This window comes from Heterodontus francisci, chromosome 8, assembly GCF_036365525.1.
Source record: "Heterodontus francisci isolate sHetFra1 chromosome 8, sHetFra1.hap1, whole genome shotgun sequence".
Taxonomy (NCBI): domain Eukaryota; kingdom Metazoa; phylum Chordata; class Chondrichthyes; order Heterodontiformes; family Heterodontidae; genus Heterodontus; species Heterodontus francisci.
Genome location: NC_090378.1, coordinates 50134293 through 50153339, shown reverse-complemented (window position 1 = coordinate 50153339; position 19047 = coordinate 50134293). Strand labels below are relative to the sequence as shown.

Below are 19047 nucleotides of genomic sequence, written 5' to 3'. Positions count from 1 at the left end.
CTCCTAGCACTGGGCCAAAAAACAGGGGGAATCCCCACCTCTGCCTTTCTGTACCCCCACTCCCCACATCCCTCCCCCCCACCACATATCCCTCCCCCCCCATCCCTCCCCACCAATCCTCCAGTTTTTTTGAATCCAAGTTTTAGGAGTCGAGATCCTCGTCCCTTTAAAGGGACAGGATCCCGCCTCGAAGAGCTCAACAGCGCCACCAGGAGCGGTAGCCACTGCCAGTACTGCAGATGCCTCGGACCCAGGCCCAGCTGTGGAACTTCAGAAGAGGTAGGTGAGTTGGGGTCGCCGGGGCCAGTTGGATGGCCCCAGCGAGGAGGGGGTGGGGGGTGAGAGGGGTAACGCTATACCCGATGGGGGTCTATAGGCCACAAACTGCCTACGAGTCTAAAAAAAGCATAATTTATAACACCAGTATATATTATTCTGCTGCATGCACAGAGACTACCTTGTTATTTGCACAATTGTGTAACCCTGCCTAAATATGAAAGGACTGCACAAAATGTGCAACACAATATTTAATGCTGAACATTCTCAAAATGTAGGACTCTCTGACAGTCTTTGCTTGCCTCCAAAGTTCATGGGTAGGAAGAAAATTATACATTATTACAATCCAATAGTTTTAAGGCTAATTAGTCAAGAATCCCAGAACAGCGGCAGATGTTTCTAAAACAAAATAAAATCTCTCAACTTTGCAACAGTGATAAAATTCTAGACCCGGAAATAATTCTGTAAGCCTTTAGCTAAGCAAATTAAAATGGTTTTGTTCATATTTTTCCATGTGCATTGCATAACTGAATAACAGGTCAAATAATAATAGTTCAAGATCAAGATGCTTAGTTTAAAAGCACCAAAGTTGGCAGCTTCAATTCCATTGCCTGTATCCAGCCCCAACTGCTTTTACTGAGATGGGCCAGTTCTTGTTGCTGCTACTAAACACGGAAGGACCCAAAGCTTTGAAGCTTCAATGCAAGATAAGTCCTGAAACTTCAAATTCTCACTGCACTGAGCCACCGTATTTATTATAATTTTGAAATGCTTATTTTTCTCATTAAAAACAACAAGGGCTACAATTAGTCATTTAGTAGTACAGAACTTGAGTATTGCTGAAAATAGAGACATGTTGTCGAAGCTTTTCGTCTTGCACTCATCAGAGCAATAGCAAGAATAACCGAGGGGCATGGACAGGGTGGATAGGGAGCAGCTGTTCCCTTAGTTGAAGGGTCAGTTACGAGGGGTCACAAGTTTAAGGTGAGGGGCGGGAGGTTTAAGGGGGATTTGAGGAAGAACTTTTTTTACCCAGAGGGTGGTGACGGTCTGGAATACACTGCCTGGGGGGGGGGGTGGTAGAGGCGGGTTGCCTCACATCCTTTAAAAAAGTACCTGGATGAGCACTTGGCACGTCAAAACATTCAAGGCTATGGGCCAAGTGCTGGCAAATGGGATTAGGTAGACAGGTCAGGTGTTTTAATGCATCGGTGCAGACTTGATGGGCCGAAGGGCCTCTTCTGCACTGTATTATTCTGTGATATAAGGGAAAACAACTTACACTGCATGAGAAGAGAGTGCTGATTGGTAGAGGTGTTGCCATGGCGAATGCACCAGTTTACGGTGACTGACAGTTGACTGCCAAGCTTTGCTTGAAATTTAAACCAGGCAGCTTGACTCTGATTGGTCAAGGCATTGCCATGGCGAATGCACCAGTGAATGGCTGTGTTGTAGGGTATTCCCAAGCGCAGAGGCACCTGCAGTAAATATCAGATTGATTAAATGTTATTTGAGTAACCAGTAACGTATAATCTTAGTGAACAATGAAGAGGTTGCAAGGCATCATGGGGCTTAGCCAACTTGACCACATTCCACACAGGAGCTGAGTAACATAAATTCAAACAAAGACTCATTAAATGGAAAGCAGATGTCCTTGTTGAAGGCTGACAAAGGTACCAGCCTATAACGAGGTCAAGATAAGATGGTATGCGTACATGAGAACCAAGGATAATGGATAAGAGGGAATGGAAAACATCATGAGTAATCCCCTATCTGTCTATAGGCCGGTTGTGCAGTCCCTCCATGCCTAGTAACCACTTCTATTGGCTCTAATAATCAATGTATATGATCTATAATCGTTGTGATTGGACCATGTCTAGCCAGGATGGGCTGAGTAACTGTTTGAAAATGTATAAGTATTGATGATTTTCCTTTGTTCAGTGGAGAGGCATCTGGACAGCCCAGTGACCTGCTCCCCGCTGGCGTATCTCAATAAACTGTTTGACATTGGAGCAGACCTGAGTGTCGAGTGATTCTTCTAGCTTCATTCCCGCTAACAATTGGCGTAGTCGGCAGGATCAGGTGTAGGTCAGCTCTTCTGTAACCCTGATATCCCAATCACCCAGCCTGAGCCTGAATTAAGAGGACTGAGTCCCATGTGACGGCCAGGATCAAGTGGGCGAAGGGAACGAAGAAGCCAAGGGGGAGTTGGCTGGAGCCTGATCCCGAACTTAAGAACAGGATTCGGCGGTCGTTTGATGCCATCAGGAATACCGGGTGAGTATCTTTAAAGCTTATCCCGGGGCCGGGTGGTGTTTCGCGACCGACAAATGCCAAGTTTGTGAACAGGATCTGACCAATGGTCAAACGGTGGTAGGTAGTTCGTTAAGATACGTAGGGCACTGTCGAGAAGGGTTTGGAATATATGTATGCGTATATATATCATAAGCTTGTTGTGTGAAATACTGACAGACTTGTGACCCGACAGTTAACCAGGAGACTGTCTACTACAAGCTGCGCTAGGTTGAAAGCGGACCTCAGAGTAGATTCTAACGGTTCTAATCCTACCCAAGCATGGCCAGTGAAAAGATGGAGCTCGAGTGGGGACCGGAGGGGTCTCTTACCTGCCACCTGGCAGAGAAACACAAAAAGTTAATAGGAAAGATGATTGACTCAGTTTGGAATCCCCACGACCCTGCCGCAAAACAAAGGGAGTGGTGACAAAAAGAAGAAAAGCATTCACTAAGTTTATGGCAGAGTGACATAAAAGACTATGTTTTAGAGTAAAAACTAGTTACTGTGTCTTTGATTCGAATGTGTGAATGTTGGAAGCGTTCACGAATGAATTGAATGTCTGGGATGTACAGCTTGTGTTCTGTAGAACTGACAGTTGTTAACTCTTTGTTGTCTGGCTTTAATGTTGAAAGCATGAGTGTGAACAGTGATTGTTGAGTGTGTTCATTTCGATTTATGACTGTGCACCCAGGAATGGGATATAACCTTGAATTATATTTTAAGTTAAAGTTTTATTTTTTTTTTAAAGTTGGTTTTGCAACTGTGAAAAGGCATTGAACAATTTTCTAAGAGATAAGCTTCAGCCTTGAAGGTCTGAAGATGTCTGGCAGAAATCCAATTTGAAGTTTATAACATTGCTTTAATTGGAAACTCTGCTATCGCTTTATTTTGCTTGAAAACATGTTTTACTGACTATTTTTAAGTAGCAAATGTCAAAAGATTGAATATTGTTTTAAAGGAGAGGAGGATAAGCAAAGGAGATAATGGGAAAGATTAAAGTTTGTGTAAGGAGCTGGTGTTAAGTCTTTTGTTGTAAGAATGTTAAGTAACTTTTTCTTTAGTTTTTGGTTTTATTACAGTCATTTGAAAAGGCGCCTGAAGAAAGGAGAAAAATGACGTAACTTACCTATCTTTAAAAAAAAGCACGTGCTATTCTGTTCTGTGTGTAGTTAATAAGTATTATAAGTTAATAAGTCTGAATTAAATTAATACTGTTAAGGTTAACTAACCTGTTAAGTTGAGGAAAGCTTCAAATGTTCATTGACGTGAACTGGAATTTGGAATCATCTTGGTCGTATAAAATCCTTGGACTAGAAATCTCTTACAAAAGATGCTAAAAGTTTGGAAACAATTGGAGTTTAATCTAAAATGCTGTCTTTCCTGATGGAGATGGTTTCCTTTGAAGTTGATAATGTTACTAAAGATTTTGTTGTTTGAAAATCCTAAGGATACCAAAAAAAACATTTAAAATGGAGTTTAGTTCTTTTTGATAAGGAAAAGGGTTACGTAAAGCGAAGCAGTGGAGAACGCTTTGCTCCACCCCCTTGGAGACAAGCAAAGAAATTAACCTTGCTGCAGCTATCTTTATCAATGAGACAAAGTGCTTGAGAAGGAGAAATAGTTGCAAGCACTTCTGTCTTTAATTTTAAAAAAATGCAATATCACCAAGTCTGGGCATAAGAAATTGGAATCGATAAACAAAATTAGAACATAGAACAGTACAGCACAGTACAGGCCCTTCGGCCCACGATGTTGTGCCGAACCTTTAACCTACTCTAAGATCAAACTAACTACCTACCCTTCATTCTACTATCATCCATGTACCTATCCAAGAGTCGCTTAAATGCCCCTAATGTATCTGCTTCTACTACCACCGCTGGCAGCGCATTCCACGCATCCACCACTCTGTGTAAAGAACCTTCCTCTGACATCTCCCCGAAACCTTCCTCCAATCACCTTAAAATTATGCCCCCTGGTGATAGCCCTTTCCACCCTGGGAAAAAATCTCTGACTATCCACTCTATCTATGCCCCTCATCATCTTGTACCCCTCTATCAAGTCACCTCTCATCCTTCTTCGCTCCAATGAGAAAAGCCCTAGCTCCCTCAATCTTCCTTCATAAGACATGCCCTCCAGTCCAGGCAGCATCCTGGTAAATCTCCTCTGCACCCTCTCTAAAGCTTCCACATCCTTCCTATAATGAGGCGACCAGAACTGAACACAATATTCCACGTGTGGTCGAACCAGGGCCTTATAGAGCTGCAGCATAACCTCGCGGCTCTTAAACTCAATCCCCGTTAATGAAAGCCAACACACCATACGCCTTCTTAACAACCCTATCAACTTGGGTGGCAACTTTGAGCGATCTATGGACATGGACCCCAAGATCCCTCTGTTCCTCCACACTACCAAGAATCCTGTCTTTTTAAGCCTGTATTCCGCATTCAAATTCGACCTTCCAAAATGAATCACTTCACACTTTTCCAGGTTGAACTCCATCTGCCACTTCTCAGCCCAGCTCTGCATCCTGTCAATGTCCCGTTGCAACCTACAACAGCCTTCCACATTATCCACAACTCCAGCAACCTTCGTGTCATCGGCAAACTTGCTAACCCAGCCTTCCACTTCCTCATCCAAGTCATTTATAAAAATCACAAAGAGCAGAGGTCCCAGAACAGATCCTTGTGGAACACCACTGGTCACCGAGCTCCAGGCTGAATACTTTCCATCTACTACCACCCTCTGACTTCTATGGGCCAGCCAATTGTCCCTGAATTCCATGCCTCCTTACTTTCTGAATGAGCCTACCATGGGGAACCTTATCAAATGCCTTGCAAAAATCCATATACACCACATCCACTGCTCTTCCTTCATCAATGTGTTTTATCACATTAAATTGATATGAGTGGTTATTTAAAGCATTCAAAGAGAAATTTACTGTTGTTTGAATTTGGAATAATCTGAGATGTCAAAAATCCAGTTTAACTTGGCAAGTTATTTAAGGAATTAAAATGTCATCTAAGGTTAAAAAAAAACACAAACAATATACACTAATGCCTGGAATCAAACGGAAATGTTTGATTTCTGTTTTAAGGAATTATGAAAATTAATTGTAAAGGTTCTCCAAGGCTCAATATGAAATAGAATTATAATTAATGGGAATTGGCAATCAGATCTGGCTGATGCAAGAGCTATTAAAGGAATTCTGGGGATAAACAAATGGTGAAATTAGAATTCAAACAGTTAATTTCCAAGAAGCCTCGAATTTTCCAGTGAAAGTCAGGAAAGTGTAGATAAGACTGGCAATTGATAGTTTTCTCTTGGAGATATGAGTTTTTAAAGAGAGCTACATTTGAAAGTCTGGCCATAACTTGAGACATCAGGACCCTGCAGGGGGAGGTAAGCAAAAATCTCAGACAGATACCACCAGTGCCCCCCTCTTCCCACCGCTGACATTTGATCTTTTGATAAGATCACCTGAGAGTTGAGAATATGTGGCATGACATTGGAATACCAGTGTAAGTGTGCAGATGCGATTTGTTACATGTAGAGCAACTGAACTAATGTCAGGAAGGGTGATGACACTGCCAACGTATGTCGTAGCAGGTAGTGAGGAAGTAGGACACACGAGAGAAAGGGTTAAAAGATTTGTGAAGGAGCTGTGCAGACAACTGCATGAGCTGAGGCAGGAGATTCTATAGACACAGACATGAAAGAGGAACAGACAAAGGTGCCTGTTGTGGGAAACAAAGTAATGGTAAAGGGAAGGGCCGATGGAAATACATGGTCCCAACTGAAAAAATATAATCAAGGGAATGATGGCTGAGCCTGAGATAGTGCCCATCACGGATACCACCTGGTATGCCATATGATACCAGGAGTGGCGAAACACATTAGAGAATGGATTGTTCGGGGGACTGGGAGTGGTGATGTTGTTAACCGGAATCTGGGTGGTATTCAAATGGATCAACACTCAGGCACGAGCGCAGCGTGCTCAGATGCAAATCCGACGGCAGTACAGACACGGACTTGATGAGATAGAAATGGTACGATTATAAAAGACACAGCTATTAGCCCATAAACAATAGAACGTTTTCGGCCCATACAGGTGAGGAAATGAGTAGACCAGGAACTAACACCCGGTGACAACCAGGTCATTTTGTTTAAATTCCCAGATTAAAACACCTGAAGCGATGAAACTACAGGGGGCACTTCGACTCTGGGAACTCATGATACTGGGAACTCAGATTAATACAAGCACAAGAGAATGCTGATGCACCACTGAAGCTACAAACACAGGAGGAATGTAACTACATGAACTATGGGGCTTTGTATTATTTCACTGATGGTATATGTATCCCAACAGCCAAGGACTGGAGTAGAGATAAAGCTTATTTTAATGCATGGTTACAAGTCCACTCGGGAAAAGATAAAGTATGCATACAGCGCTCCACTGATGCAACAAGAGTCAGCTGCATCCGACGAAGTGAAACAAAAAAAAACCTGATGGGTGCACGTTCAGAATATTGTGTGCACCACCTGTCGGACCTCAGCCCATGACTACCTATAGAAAGGGGGTGGGATTATGAGGGTATTATGAGGAGGTGGGTGATGTTTTCCTCCCCCTCCGACACCATGCCCCGTATTAACCACCACCCAACCCGAGAAATTGCCATGCCCGACAATCACTAAAGGACCAGAGAATGGAATTGTGCTTTTTAACGAAGGTGAAATATTATGTGATAATGTTAAACATGAGATTGTGCCTGTCCTGATCAATATCCCCAGAATACAAATGCCGGGATATTGTTACAGAACAGGCAAGAAATATGTATAGTATATTAAGTAAGGTTGTAATGCAGCAGGCTACCGATGCCATGGGTGCCACTAGATTTCGAGGCCAGAATCAGCTTTATAGAACAAAAAAGGGGGGTAGTTAACGATGTTGCTACCGGAGTCAATACTGGTACTTCCATCATAAACTCACTGGACATACAAGGTCTAAATGAAAAGGTAAAACGACTTAAAGGAGTAATGAAGGAACTCTTAGAGAGAGCCGAGGAAAATTATTTTGTTCAGAACAAGCTGCCTGGTTTAAATTTCAAGCAAAGCTTGGCAGTTAACTGTCAACTACCGTAAACTGGTGCATTCACCATGGCAACACCTCTACCAGAGTTCACTTGTCAACCAATCAGCACTCTCTTCTCATGCAGTACAAGTTGTTTTCCCTTACATTGCTTATTCTTGCGATTGTCCTGATGAGTGCAAGACGAAAAGCTACGACAACATGTCTCTATTTTCAGCAATACTAAAGGCTACAATGTTATATTTCAGGTATCAAATGACATTTACGCTGTACATCTAAACAAATCATACCAGATTCTATCGTGACTTGAGGTTCAGTTTTGGGATCCATTCCTTGATGATCAGGAAGAGTTCGTACAGTGGATGGAGCCGGTGATTTTTCTTGGGCTGCAGTATGTCAAAACATTTGAATAAATTGTTACAAATGAAAACATTTTTAAAAGAAAGATGGCACTTTATGATATATGGTAACACGTTTGGGTATTCAGTTTCTGTTTCAAAGCATAGGAAATCTTTAATCTGGCCAGTCACCAATTAACTGAATTGCAGCAGGTAACAAACATTTCTAGATTAATAGTCTGCCAGCAGGCAGAATTGTGCTGAGAGTGGTTGATCCAAGCTGTAAATAGTTGACTGGCTTTGTTTGAAAAACAGACACTGTGGATTTCTTTTGCATATTTAACACTGATTTGTTATGGCTAGTCAGTCTGTGAATTATGACCAGTTGAAATGAGAAAACAGAATAATTTCGAAGCGGTCATGACTATTTCAAACATGAAATTGTTTTCATGTCTGGCATGTGAAAAGATCTATACACACATGCCTAAACGTTTGTCTATCAGGCACATGAGTCAGTAGGATAGCAGTACTATGGTGAAGATCAATCTGACAACATTCATCTAACATCTCAACAAAAGGTTACTTTTCTTTCTTTGCCTAAAAGATATTTATTGAAATGTATAATTGCCAAAATAAATTGCAGAGTGCAGAAATCCTATCTAGCTAAATGAAATTAATTTTGAAAATGAGAATGTGAGCATTCCTAATGACGCAGTGAATAAACAGCAAAACGTGGTAGTGAGCCATATAGATCAGGAAAGTTCCAGGTTCCATTCTAGAGATAACTAATCTCAACTGGTCAGGGCCAGCTTAAGGCGCCTACACATTCTGCAGTTGCATGGGAACTGATTTGAGGAGCATTGATTTGGAACCACATTTTTGTACTATTCTGACATATTGCTTTTATCTTGTTAAATAATATTCAAGTGCCCTACCAATTATTCCCATTCCAGGCATTGGGGATGCAAGTCCTTGCATGACCACTCTACCAGCAATATACATGTACTACATTTTGTGAGAGAAAGAGATAATGAGAGATAATGAGAAAGTAAAGGTCAGGCCACTACATTTTGGCAAGAAGCTGTCATCACTGTTCAGATCTGTCCCCCTTGCCACCCCCACCACACACAGACACATTTTACACCAATTTACATGTACATGTCAAAATTTTCAACGGAATGGGTGTCCTGGGACCCTCTGAATAACAAATCACTTCTACAGTACTTGACTGTTGCAATCCAAAAACAGGAGGCACACCGGACTGCAAAAGTAATTCTTGTAGGGGCTCCCAAACTACTTCAGCTGTCAGAGTGGTGGAGAGAGCACTATAATTGGCTCCAGCATCATTTTGCTGGTTGAATAATGGATGTTTGGGATTTTGAGTAAAGATCAGATGATGTCCTATGGTCACAGACTATGGACACTCACTTCTTATGCTCACTTGAATGGAATACTAGTAACATAAGAGCAGGAGTAGGCCATTCAGCCCATCGAGCCTAAATAGTACTACACCCAGTGAAGTCTGCAACTTCAGGAGAGGAGTTTTCATTAAAACACGAGAATGGTTCAAGGCAGCTGAAATTGCTGCCCATATCGTGGGGATTCATGAGATCTCAATTTAAGAAATGGTATTTACATATATGAAGGCAATTTTATGCATTTTTGCATAGTTTGTGAACAGCACTGTCCAGAGAGTGAAATTAAATGTGAATAAACTGAAATGAATTGGTATGATATTTAAGCATTTGCACTTGATAGCGAGTGCCGCAATATATCCATCTCAGAATTAAATTGTGATCAGCTTCAGACCAGAGTAATAGGAACTTTCTTAAAACCTGTGTAGTAATACAATAAAGTCACTATTGTGTGTGTGTGTGTGTGTGTGTGTGTGTTATATTATGAGACTTTAAATATATTAAACCCAGAGATTAAGTCTTTCCCCAAATTGCAATGTACTATCATAGAAGCAGTTTTATAATTGGACAAAAATGAAGTCAACAATTCTACAATTACACATCGATGCATTCACACCTGTTGGCAATGGTGGCAGATTACTCAAATCCACAGGCTCCTCATTGTCCAAAGCCTTTATTGCAATATCAAGTTTCTGAAGAAAGACGAAATGAAAAACATTTACTCAATTTGAAATCTGTGTATGTCTATTATATATTAAAAATGGTTTCAATAGTTCAAAATAATTGCATCTGTAGGTGTGGCTGTAAGCATAACGCATAATATTACTTGACAGAGCAACCTGAGATAAAAGTAAGAAACTAGTCTTTGGAATCACTAGAGGGAAATTTATAGCACCTGAAGGCCTGTGTGAAAATTAAAATCATGGGAAACACAAGTCAATTAAATAAAATGCACAGCATACTTTTAAAAAATTTCAGATTTTCTGTAAGATCGGAAGTGGCAGCTAAGGTAAAGTGAAGAAACTACTGCATAGAAAGACAGCATTGCCCATTTTCCATATCTGTTGGCTTCTGAAACCCACCCTATTGTGAACACAGTGGTTTCCTGAACAGCACAGATGTCAGACACATCAAATGAATCTGGCATTCTAACAAACTCATAAGACTTTAAATTCCCATATCTTCCAACAAATTTGAAAATAAATATTTTATCAGCATAACTGTTTCCTATGTTATTGGTCAAGAAATCCTTGTGGCGCTCAACCAAAGTTTTGACATGATAGTGCCAAGAATTTATAGCACTCAAATGGAATAAAGCAATAAAATAGTCACTAAATCAGTGATCTCACCAGTCTGATTTCTCAAGCAAATAAAACCACAATCGCTCAGAACATTGCTCCCAGCTAACTCAGATGACATACTAAAGCAAAATACTGTGGATGCTGCAAATCTGAAATGGAAACAGAAAATGCTGCAAACCTTCAGCAGGTCAGGCAATATCTGTGGAGAGGGAAACAAACCTAACCTTTCAGGTCGATGAACTTTTTGATATATATATATATATATAAAAAACTTGTCATACTATCCAGTGGCACTGACAGTTTCTATTATCACACATCTTTGCTACTCACCAGATATTTAATTGACTTTACTAATACTAAATCACACCAATGCCCATGAAGTATTCTCTACCAACTGTACCTTCAAAATGTTGAAAAACAAAATCAAATGTAAACATTTTTCAGAAATGAATTTTGATAATGATTACATTTCAGCATATCTTCAATGCCAAGTGTTAACACACTAAGTTACTTTGTACAGGTCAATGGATTTATAATAAAAAAGACAAAGCTTTACTTTGCTGGTTTTCATGTATTCTTTAGCCTTTGTGATGTCTCCCTGCTGTTTTGCTCTCAGTGCAGCCAATTTATATTCCTTCTGTCTTCCAATCAATAATACTTTTGCCTTTGTATTATCACACCCTGCAAAGCATAAAAACAAAACTGCCTTTAAAAAGCACAGGCAAATCCATCTGCAGCAAGACTAGCTTCAGATGACTGCTTCAAGTAGTATTTCTAATTTGCATTCAAGCTTAAATCAAAATTGATTGCTTCGACTGATTCGGCACCGCGCCAAACTAGTACAAGTTGACAAACTGCTTTTTCCAGCATTGCCAACTCTCTCTCCAACAGTCAAGAAAAATTTATCAAACAGAAGCACAAGAATGTCCAGAGTCAATTCCTTCTATGAATTAATGTATAATCAACCCTGTGACGGGCTCTACCTAATTTATTTAAACTAAGATAAAGTCCTGCAAATTTCTAATAATTTGATTATGTACCTGAGCCATCATTAATTGCTGCATCAGCAGTATTAGATACATCAATGATCTCTGACTCAACAGAAGTTACAGACTCTGCAATGCTGGGAGTTGCAGGCACTGAAGACATCACAGGTAGCACAGTAACACTAGGTTTAGGTAGTAGTGCCTCATTTGCTGGTGTTGGTGTATCCTGATGCATTTCAGCTATTCCATCTTCCAAACTGTTTGCAGTTAAACCATCAGGTTGGAACACTGTAGCACTGCTTTTACCAGTAGCAACTGGGGGAGGAATTTCTGCTTCCTCTATCTTTTTACCTTTCTTTGCAGAAGCCAGCATAGTCTGCAAGGTCTATTAAACAGAGGAAACCAGATGAAGATTCTACAATCATTTGTACATTACATTTAAATATGAATTTTTAAATTTACAAAATCATCTTTATGACAAAACTACAAAAAAGGTTTTGCAGATAACTGACCCAAACTATTACAATGTAGATGGAACACCTCCTCAATATTGAGACACACCACAGTTTTAGTTATAAACTGATCCTATATCAAATTGTTGTCATAGAACACAACACATGAGCTCTTGCTTTTAAACACAAAATGCCCAATTTTAGCAATGAAAGCACAATGACAAAGTTAAGAAGATTATTACAAAAAATAATTTGAAAATGCTTTAGATGGTGAATACATGCAGTTGTACAAGAGAACTGTTGCAACAGTGCAAAAGAGATGCTACTTTCTTGCACATTGCTGGAACATTAAATCAGAGTGAAAATAATTCCAGTAACAATACTGTCCTAGTGTGAACTGTCATTCAAGCAGTATGGTTAGCTCTTGGCCAAGACACTAGATGGAGCCTTACAGCACATAGTTTAATCTTTCTTTAGGTGGAGGCTAGAAATAACCCAGCATTGCTGTGCTTTAAAAACATGTTTTCCATCAACTGATTGTAAAGCTGCTCAGTGACAGCCCTAGAGAAGCCTGAAAGACCCTAGCTTCAAAGCTTAAAAGCTACATGAAAGACAGAATACAAATTACTAATTGTTTAAAGCATACCTTCAGCCCTCGTTCATATCTTCTCACTTTTGATGTCTCTCCAGTTTGCTTTGCATTACTAATTGCAACCCTATACACCTGGAGTCTATCTTCCAGTGTATCTTGCAATCCACCAGTATTCACAGGAACTGCACTTGACTTGGGAAAAGAAAATAACTTTTAGCAACTGGGTTACATTTTGCAGACCATAAGCAGAGGATTTTATCTTTACTTAAGTGACTTAACGTTTTGTAAATGTCTTTTATCCGTTTACTAAATATTTAGGTACCTATAAAATGGAAACACTAAGGATTAAATAAACCAATATTTTCTTCTCCTGGATAAGATATTCTGAAAACAGTTTAGGAAATAATACCTAGCCTAAGTATGTGTTGGGTGTTTATAAATGTGAACTGTGACTTTATAAAATGGGTCAATATTACTTTCCCCTTACCTGCAAAATACATTATGTACTGATACTATTAGTATAAGCTGTCAGTGTGACCTTAATATATTTAGAAACCTGAACAACATGTCTTGCTGTTTATACTGCATTTTGAATAGATTTACTGAGTACTGAGTGACATAATATATGCCCCGCCACAGCAATCAACTTTAACAACCTCATTTTTACTGGAAGCTTCATTCCAGGATAAACGGTGCAGATTAAAAGCAGTATAAGCAGTGTAAAGTAAATATTAGGCCAGTTTTAAAATTGCACAAAGACCTCCTGGAAGACACAGTGGGTTTATTTTACTGTGAGCCTGAACTGAGGCCGTCAGTTTAAGAATAACTAACTCAACTTCCTCTATAAGTTGCTAGAAGTTATAATGTCAATACTGTTATCCAGCTTCTGGTACTACTACACCAATACCCGCATAGTGCCATTTCTCAACTCACCTGGATTAAGAACTGCAATGCTAAAGTCGTTTGGTAGTACAGAACTTGAGAATTGCTGAAAACAGAGACATGTTGTCGAAGATTTTCGTCTTGCACTTATCAGAACAAGATATAATAACCAATATAGGGGAAAACAACAACTTATGCTGCATGTGAAGAGTGCACTGATTGGTTGGCAAGTGGTAGAGGCATAGCCATGGAGAATGCATCAGTTTAGGGTGACTGACAGTTAACTGCCAAGCTTTGTTTGAAATTTAAGCCAGACAGCTTGACTCTGATTGGTCAAGGCATTGTCCTGAGGAATGAACCAGTGAATGGCTGTCACTTATTTTGTTCAGCTGAAACAGGCGCAATGTGTGTACATATTCTGTCTACAAAGAACAGGGTCCTGTGTATTAATATATGTAGCTTCCAATACGCACAAATGCGCCACACTCTGAGCCCTACTGACTTAATTGCCAATCTTAAATTGGTTGTCAGCGTAATAGCACACTGCGGAAAAGCTTCGACATGTCTCTATTTTCAGCAATTCTCAACTGCAATGCTGTTCATCAGTGGTTGTCCCTTTGAAAGGTAATGTGTTTGCAGAGTTCTCATCATACACCAACCATACCAGAGTCATTCTTATACCACAGCAAAGCTTTTGTAAGTGTAGTTCAAGTGATTTCTTTGCAAGGGAATGCATAAAATAGGAACTTATTAAATTCGAAATTTCAGGAATCAAGCACCAAATAATTTTTAATATATTTGCAGCACTGCAAAGATTTCTGAAACTAGAGTATTTGAAGCTCTCCCAATGATATTACACTACTATTCACTCAAGCATACTTTCTAAAATTAAACTTAGAATCTATTGAGATTCTGAAGGTTAAAGCACGATATGGTGTGGTACTAAAGAAGTTTTTTTTTTTAAGTACATGGTTTTAGAAAAGATACAAGAATAAGCTTTTCTTTTTAACTACAAAAGAAAGGTTTACCTGAGGCTGAGAAACAGTAAGTTGATTAATTGATCCTGGAGTAGACTCTATGGCAACAGATGAATTTGCAGATTCTTCCTCCTCCCCAACCACTTCCTTCAGCTCTGCCTTAATTATAAAATAATCACATTTTCCTTATATGGTTTAAGCAGACAACTAAATATCACACTTTTTCTTTCGCATACTTTCCTGTGTTTACCATTATGCCATCCACTACCATACCATTGGCAAATTAACTACTACAAAATAGAGTTTGCTTAATGGAAACAAAAATTCACAATTGGAATATTAATATTGTGGGCCCTTCTCATACCTTAAGCCTTTGGAAGGGAAACAACAAATTTGAATTAGGAGGCAGAGGTGCTCTACACAGGATTTGATTTGTGAAACAAAATCAAGAGGAATGAATGGATATAATTTAATAGGATGCATCCTGAATGGTTACATAAAGCATTAACTCTATCCAGTACAGAATTGACATTTTTTGTCTTCAAAAACTATTGAGAAACTGCATAAAAATCATCCATGACTCTAAGCTCTGAGTCTTATTTGAAGATTATAAACACACATTTGATATGCTAAAAGGGAAATGCCATAGTTCCAAATAGTTTACTAAAGTCATTTCTACATGGATAATCAAGCTTTTTAATTACCCAATGCCATGTTGGCCAATTCTTAAATTTACTGTTCAAAAGAGACATTACAATGATTTCCTACATGGCTTACTGGGTTAAAGCACCACCAGACAGGATTCTGAGCCAGCAAGCTGAAAGGTCTGCATAGACTTGGGTAATTTCAACTGCGCCAGGGTAAAAAAAAGCCATGATTGCTGCTTAGGACTCCTATCCAGTGACTCATTCTGGATAAGTGCATGTATGTAAGCAGCAGCTAAGGACAAGATCACACTTGGCTGTGACTCCATACTTAACTGAGAAGTCTACTGGCATCATTTGAGCACACAATGTTGCTACTTTCAAAAAGGGAAAGGGAAGAAAATTAAAGGCAGCTGCATTGGCTGACAATGCAACCACAAGGTGGCATAGTACTTGCACATGTGCAAATGCAGCCTCTTCCACTGGAACGTCAGTGTCTGCGACGTTCAGGCAGCTGCCAGAATTAAAGATGGCGCTGCTCAATTTATCACAGGAAATGCTTATGGCTAGATCGTTCTAGCAAACTAATCTTACATTAAGTTGGATGGAAGCCCAGTAATATACTAGTATGCAGTATAGGATACTAACTGTAATCCTCAGATCCATTTAATATTCCAGTAAATACTATTAAATACAAAAGGGATATAATGATTGAATATCCATGGTCTGATACTTTTGGGAGATAGTGAAATGGCACCCCGATTGATGGAGAAAAAAATCAGGCAGGCTATAAAATGTGCTGCCAATTCGTTATCCACATTTTATATGACTGCCCAGGACTGATTTCACCCAAAAGCAGCTACTAGGTCCCACCCCCCCCCTTGGCTGCTCTTCCCCCCTCGGCAACTTGCTTTCTCCTCTTCTTTCCTCCTCCCCACAGGCCGCTTCGCCCCCTCAGCTCACTCGAGTGAGGCCACCCCCCCCCCTCACTCATGCGCCCAATTGTTCCCCACTCCTCGCTTTGCGCCACCCCGCTCTATGGCCGTTCGCTCCCCACTCCCATGCGCACCCCCCCCCCCCACTCCCCACCCCCCAGCTGCTAGTTATAGGCTGTGCCAGTCCCTCCTCTCGGCCACTCATTCCCACATTTGATCGGTCTCCACGCGCCGCCCGAGGAAGAAAGGTGGGCCACAAGGGGTGTTGGGCCGACGTAGGAGCGAGCGGCCGAGAAGAGGGAAGCGGCGTGGCCTAGTGCTAGCGGCTCAGAGGGGCGTGGGGGGAAGTGGGGAGCGAGTGGCTGGAAAGCTGGGTAGTGAGGAGTGGGAAACAATCGGCCAAGGGGAGTGGGGGGGGGGGGGGGGGAGCAGCCTGCCACGAGTTGCCAAGGGGGGGGAGGGAGCGAGTGACTGCGCCACTTAGTCCCGGCAAGATGTAGGCTGCGCATGTGCGCGTCTTGGAGCGCTCTGATGACGTCAGCGGGCCGCTGCATTGTCAGGAGTCACTTTGTAAAAAGAACGCAACACTGCAACTTCATGCATAATAAATAGTATTTATGTACAGAGAAAAATATTTAGAAATAACAGTAACCAAAAAACCCTGAATGCCACCTATTAAACCCTCTTAAAAAATACCTAATATAAAGAAACAGTCCAGAGATTAAATCTGTTAGAACTAATTCCACGTCAACAAAGAGACAATGGACAAGTGGGAATTAAATATTTTTTCTCTGTCTATATTTCTAATGAAATATAAACTTCTTTAATTACTGCAAACAGCACAATAATTGAAAATATTTGAGTTCTTATTGGAACTCTTATTTATCACGGTCCTCAGTACAGTTTGTCCCTAGCCAAGTTATGCCCTAAAACTTCAACTTACTAAAAGTTCTTCATCATTTTCCAAATCACCGTCATCATCATCATTTTCATCTACATCCTTCATACATTCCTCAGCCATTTGTTCTATATGGTTCATTGGCAAAGGTGCTGTGGATAAAATGCGCAAGGATCAATGAAAATAGTACTCAAACTTTTTTTCTTAGATTATTATGGCCTATTTAAATAGCTGCGTATTTGGTCCATTGGCAGAATACTCGATGATGGAAACTGCAGAACTGCGAGATATTTGACATAATGATATTATGCCACAAAAGGCCTAGTTGTGAATCTCAGCTGCAGGAAATATAAACCAACAGCCAGTCAGATGCAATATGCCGCAGGCCATTTTACACATCGATGGAATACAGTGGTGCTATTCATTTTTTCTTGGAAAAAGTTATTATTGTGACATAAAACAGCCTGTAGCACAATCTGCCAATTTTATTGTTTTCTAATTTATACTACTATATTCTTCAAAATGTGCTATCTCTACAGACATTTGACTTGTATGGCAAAGAAAAGCTGTAGTTAGTGTTTTATAATGCATTTTACAGTGATCAAATGCAGATTAATTTACTGGTGCTCTCCTAAATGCTATCTCACACTAAAATGTTGTGCACCAATGGTGAATACCCAAACCATCCTCCTCCAAAAAAAAAGTAATTGTAAATGGATACCACAAAGCAAATTCAAAAATACAGATTAATGCAGAGGTTCAGAAATTATCACAGATCACCTAAACTTTGCTATCACGGTTAGCATTAGGAGTCTAACATCACCCTCCCTCTGCCTTTATACCATCTCCCCTTCTCCTTCTGCCTCCCCCAAAAGGTACGACTGCTGTTTTTAGGAAGTTTCAGTTACTCTCAACTGTCCCCCGCAACACTCTATTCCCCGACACCCAGCTTTACAGTAGGAAAGATCAAAAATGCTGCTTCATGGGTGACAGACTTGACTGGGCACCAGTGCCAATTCTGTCAAGTGCATGAAGCTAAGAGATTGCTTCTAGAAGACTAAACAATGGATGCACAAATTAAAAGGGATGTGTGTGCTATTGCACACACACAATCCTTATTAAAGTAAGAGATACCTACGCATAGTCTCCTATCCCTTTAGAACATAGAACAGTACAGCACAGGACAGGCCCTTCGGCCAACAATGTTGTGCCGAACCTTTAACCTACTCTAAGATCAAACTAACTACCTACCCTTCATTCTACTATCATCCATGTACCTATCCAAGAGTCGCTTAAATGCCCCTAATGTATCTGCTTCTACTACCACCGCTGGCAGTGCATTCCACGCACCCACCACTCTCTGTGTAAAGAACCTTCCTCTGACATCTCCCCGAAACCTTCCTCCAATCACCTTAAAATTATGCCCCCTGGTGATAGCCCTTTCCACCCTGGGAAAAAGTCTCTGGCTATCCACTCTATCTATGCCTCTCATCATCTTGTACCCCTCTATCAAGTCACCTCTCATCCTTCTTCGCTCCAATGAGAAAAGCCCTAGCTCCCTCAATCTTCCTTCATAAGACATGCCCTCCAGTCCAGGCAGCATCCTGGTAAATCTCCTCTGCACTCTCTCTAAAGCTTCCACATCCTTCCTATAATGAGGCGACCAGAACTGAACACAATATTCCAAGTGTGGTCGAACCAGGGCCTTATAGAGCTGCAGCATAACCTCGCGGCTCTTAAACTCAATCCCCGTTAATGAAAGCCAACACACCATACGCCTTCTTAACAACCCTATCAACTTGGGTGGCAACTTTGAGCGATCTATGGACATGGACCCCAAGATGCCTCTGTTCCTCCACACTACCAAGAATCCTGTCTTTAAGCCTGTATTCCGCATTCAAATTCGACCTTCCAAAATGAATCACCACACTTTTCCAGGTTGAACTCCATCTGCCACTTCTCAGCCCAGC

The 19047-nt window shown here is 40.6% G+C and overlaps 1 protein-coding gene across 2 annotated transcripts in view; it reads right to left on the bottom strand.

Annotated features, from left to right (window-relative positions):
• cc2d1b (coiled-coil and C2 domain containing 1B) overlaps positions 1–19047 on the bottom strand; it is a 77459-nt gene that overhangs the window by 46851 nt on the left and 11561 nt on the right. For both annotated transcript variants that reach the window (XM_068037132.1, XM_068037131.1), the window contains 7 exons: positions 17123–17229; positions 14652–14759; positions 12796–12933; positions 11752–12082; positions 11268–11392; positions 10027–10102; positions 7948–8043 (listed from right to left, as the gene is read on the bottom strand). In XM_068037132.1, the coding sequence (XP_067893233.1) occupies positions 7948–8043; positions 10027–10102; positions 11268–11392; positions 11752–12082; positions 12796–12933; positions 14652–14759; positions 17123–17229 (981 nt within the window). The remainder of the gene's footprint in view (positions 1–7947; positions 8044–10026; positions 10103–11267; positions 11393–11751; positions 12083–12795; positions 12934–14651; positions 14760–17122; positions 17230–19047) is intronic.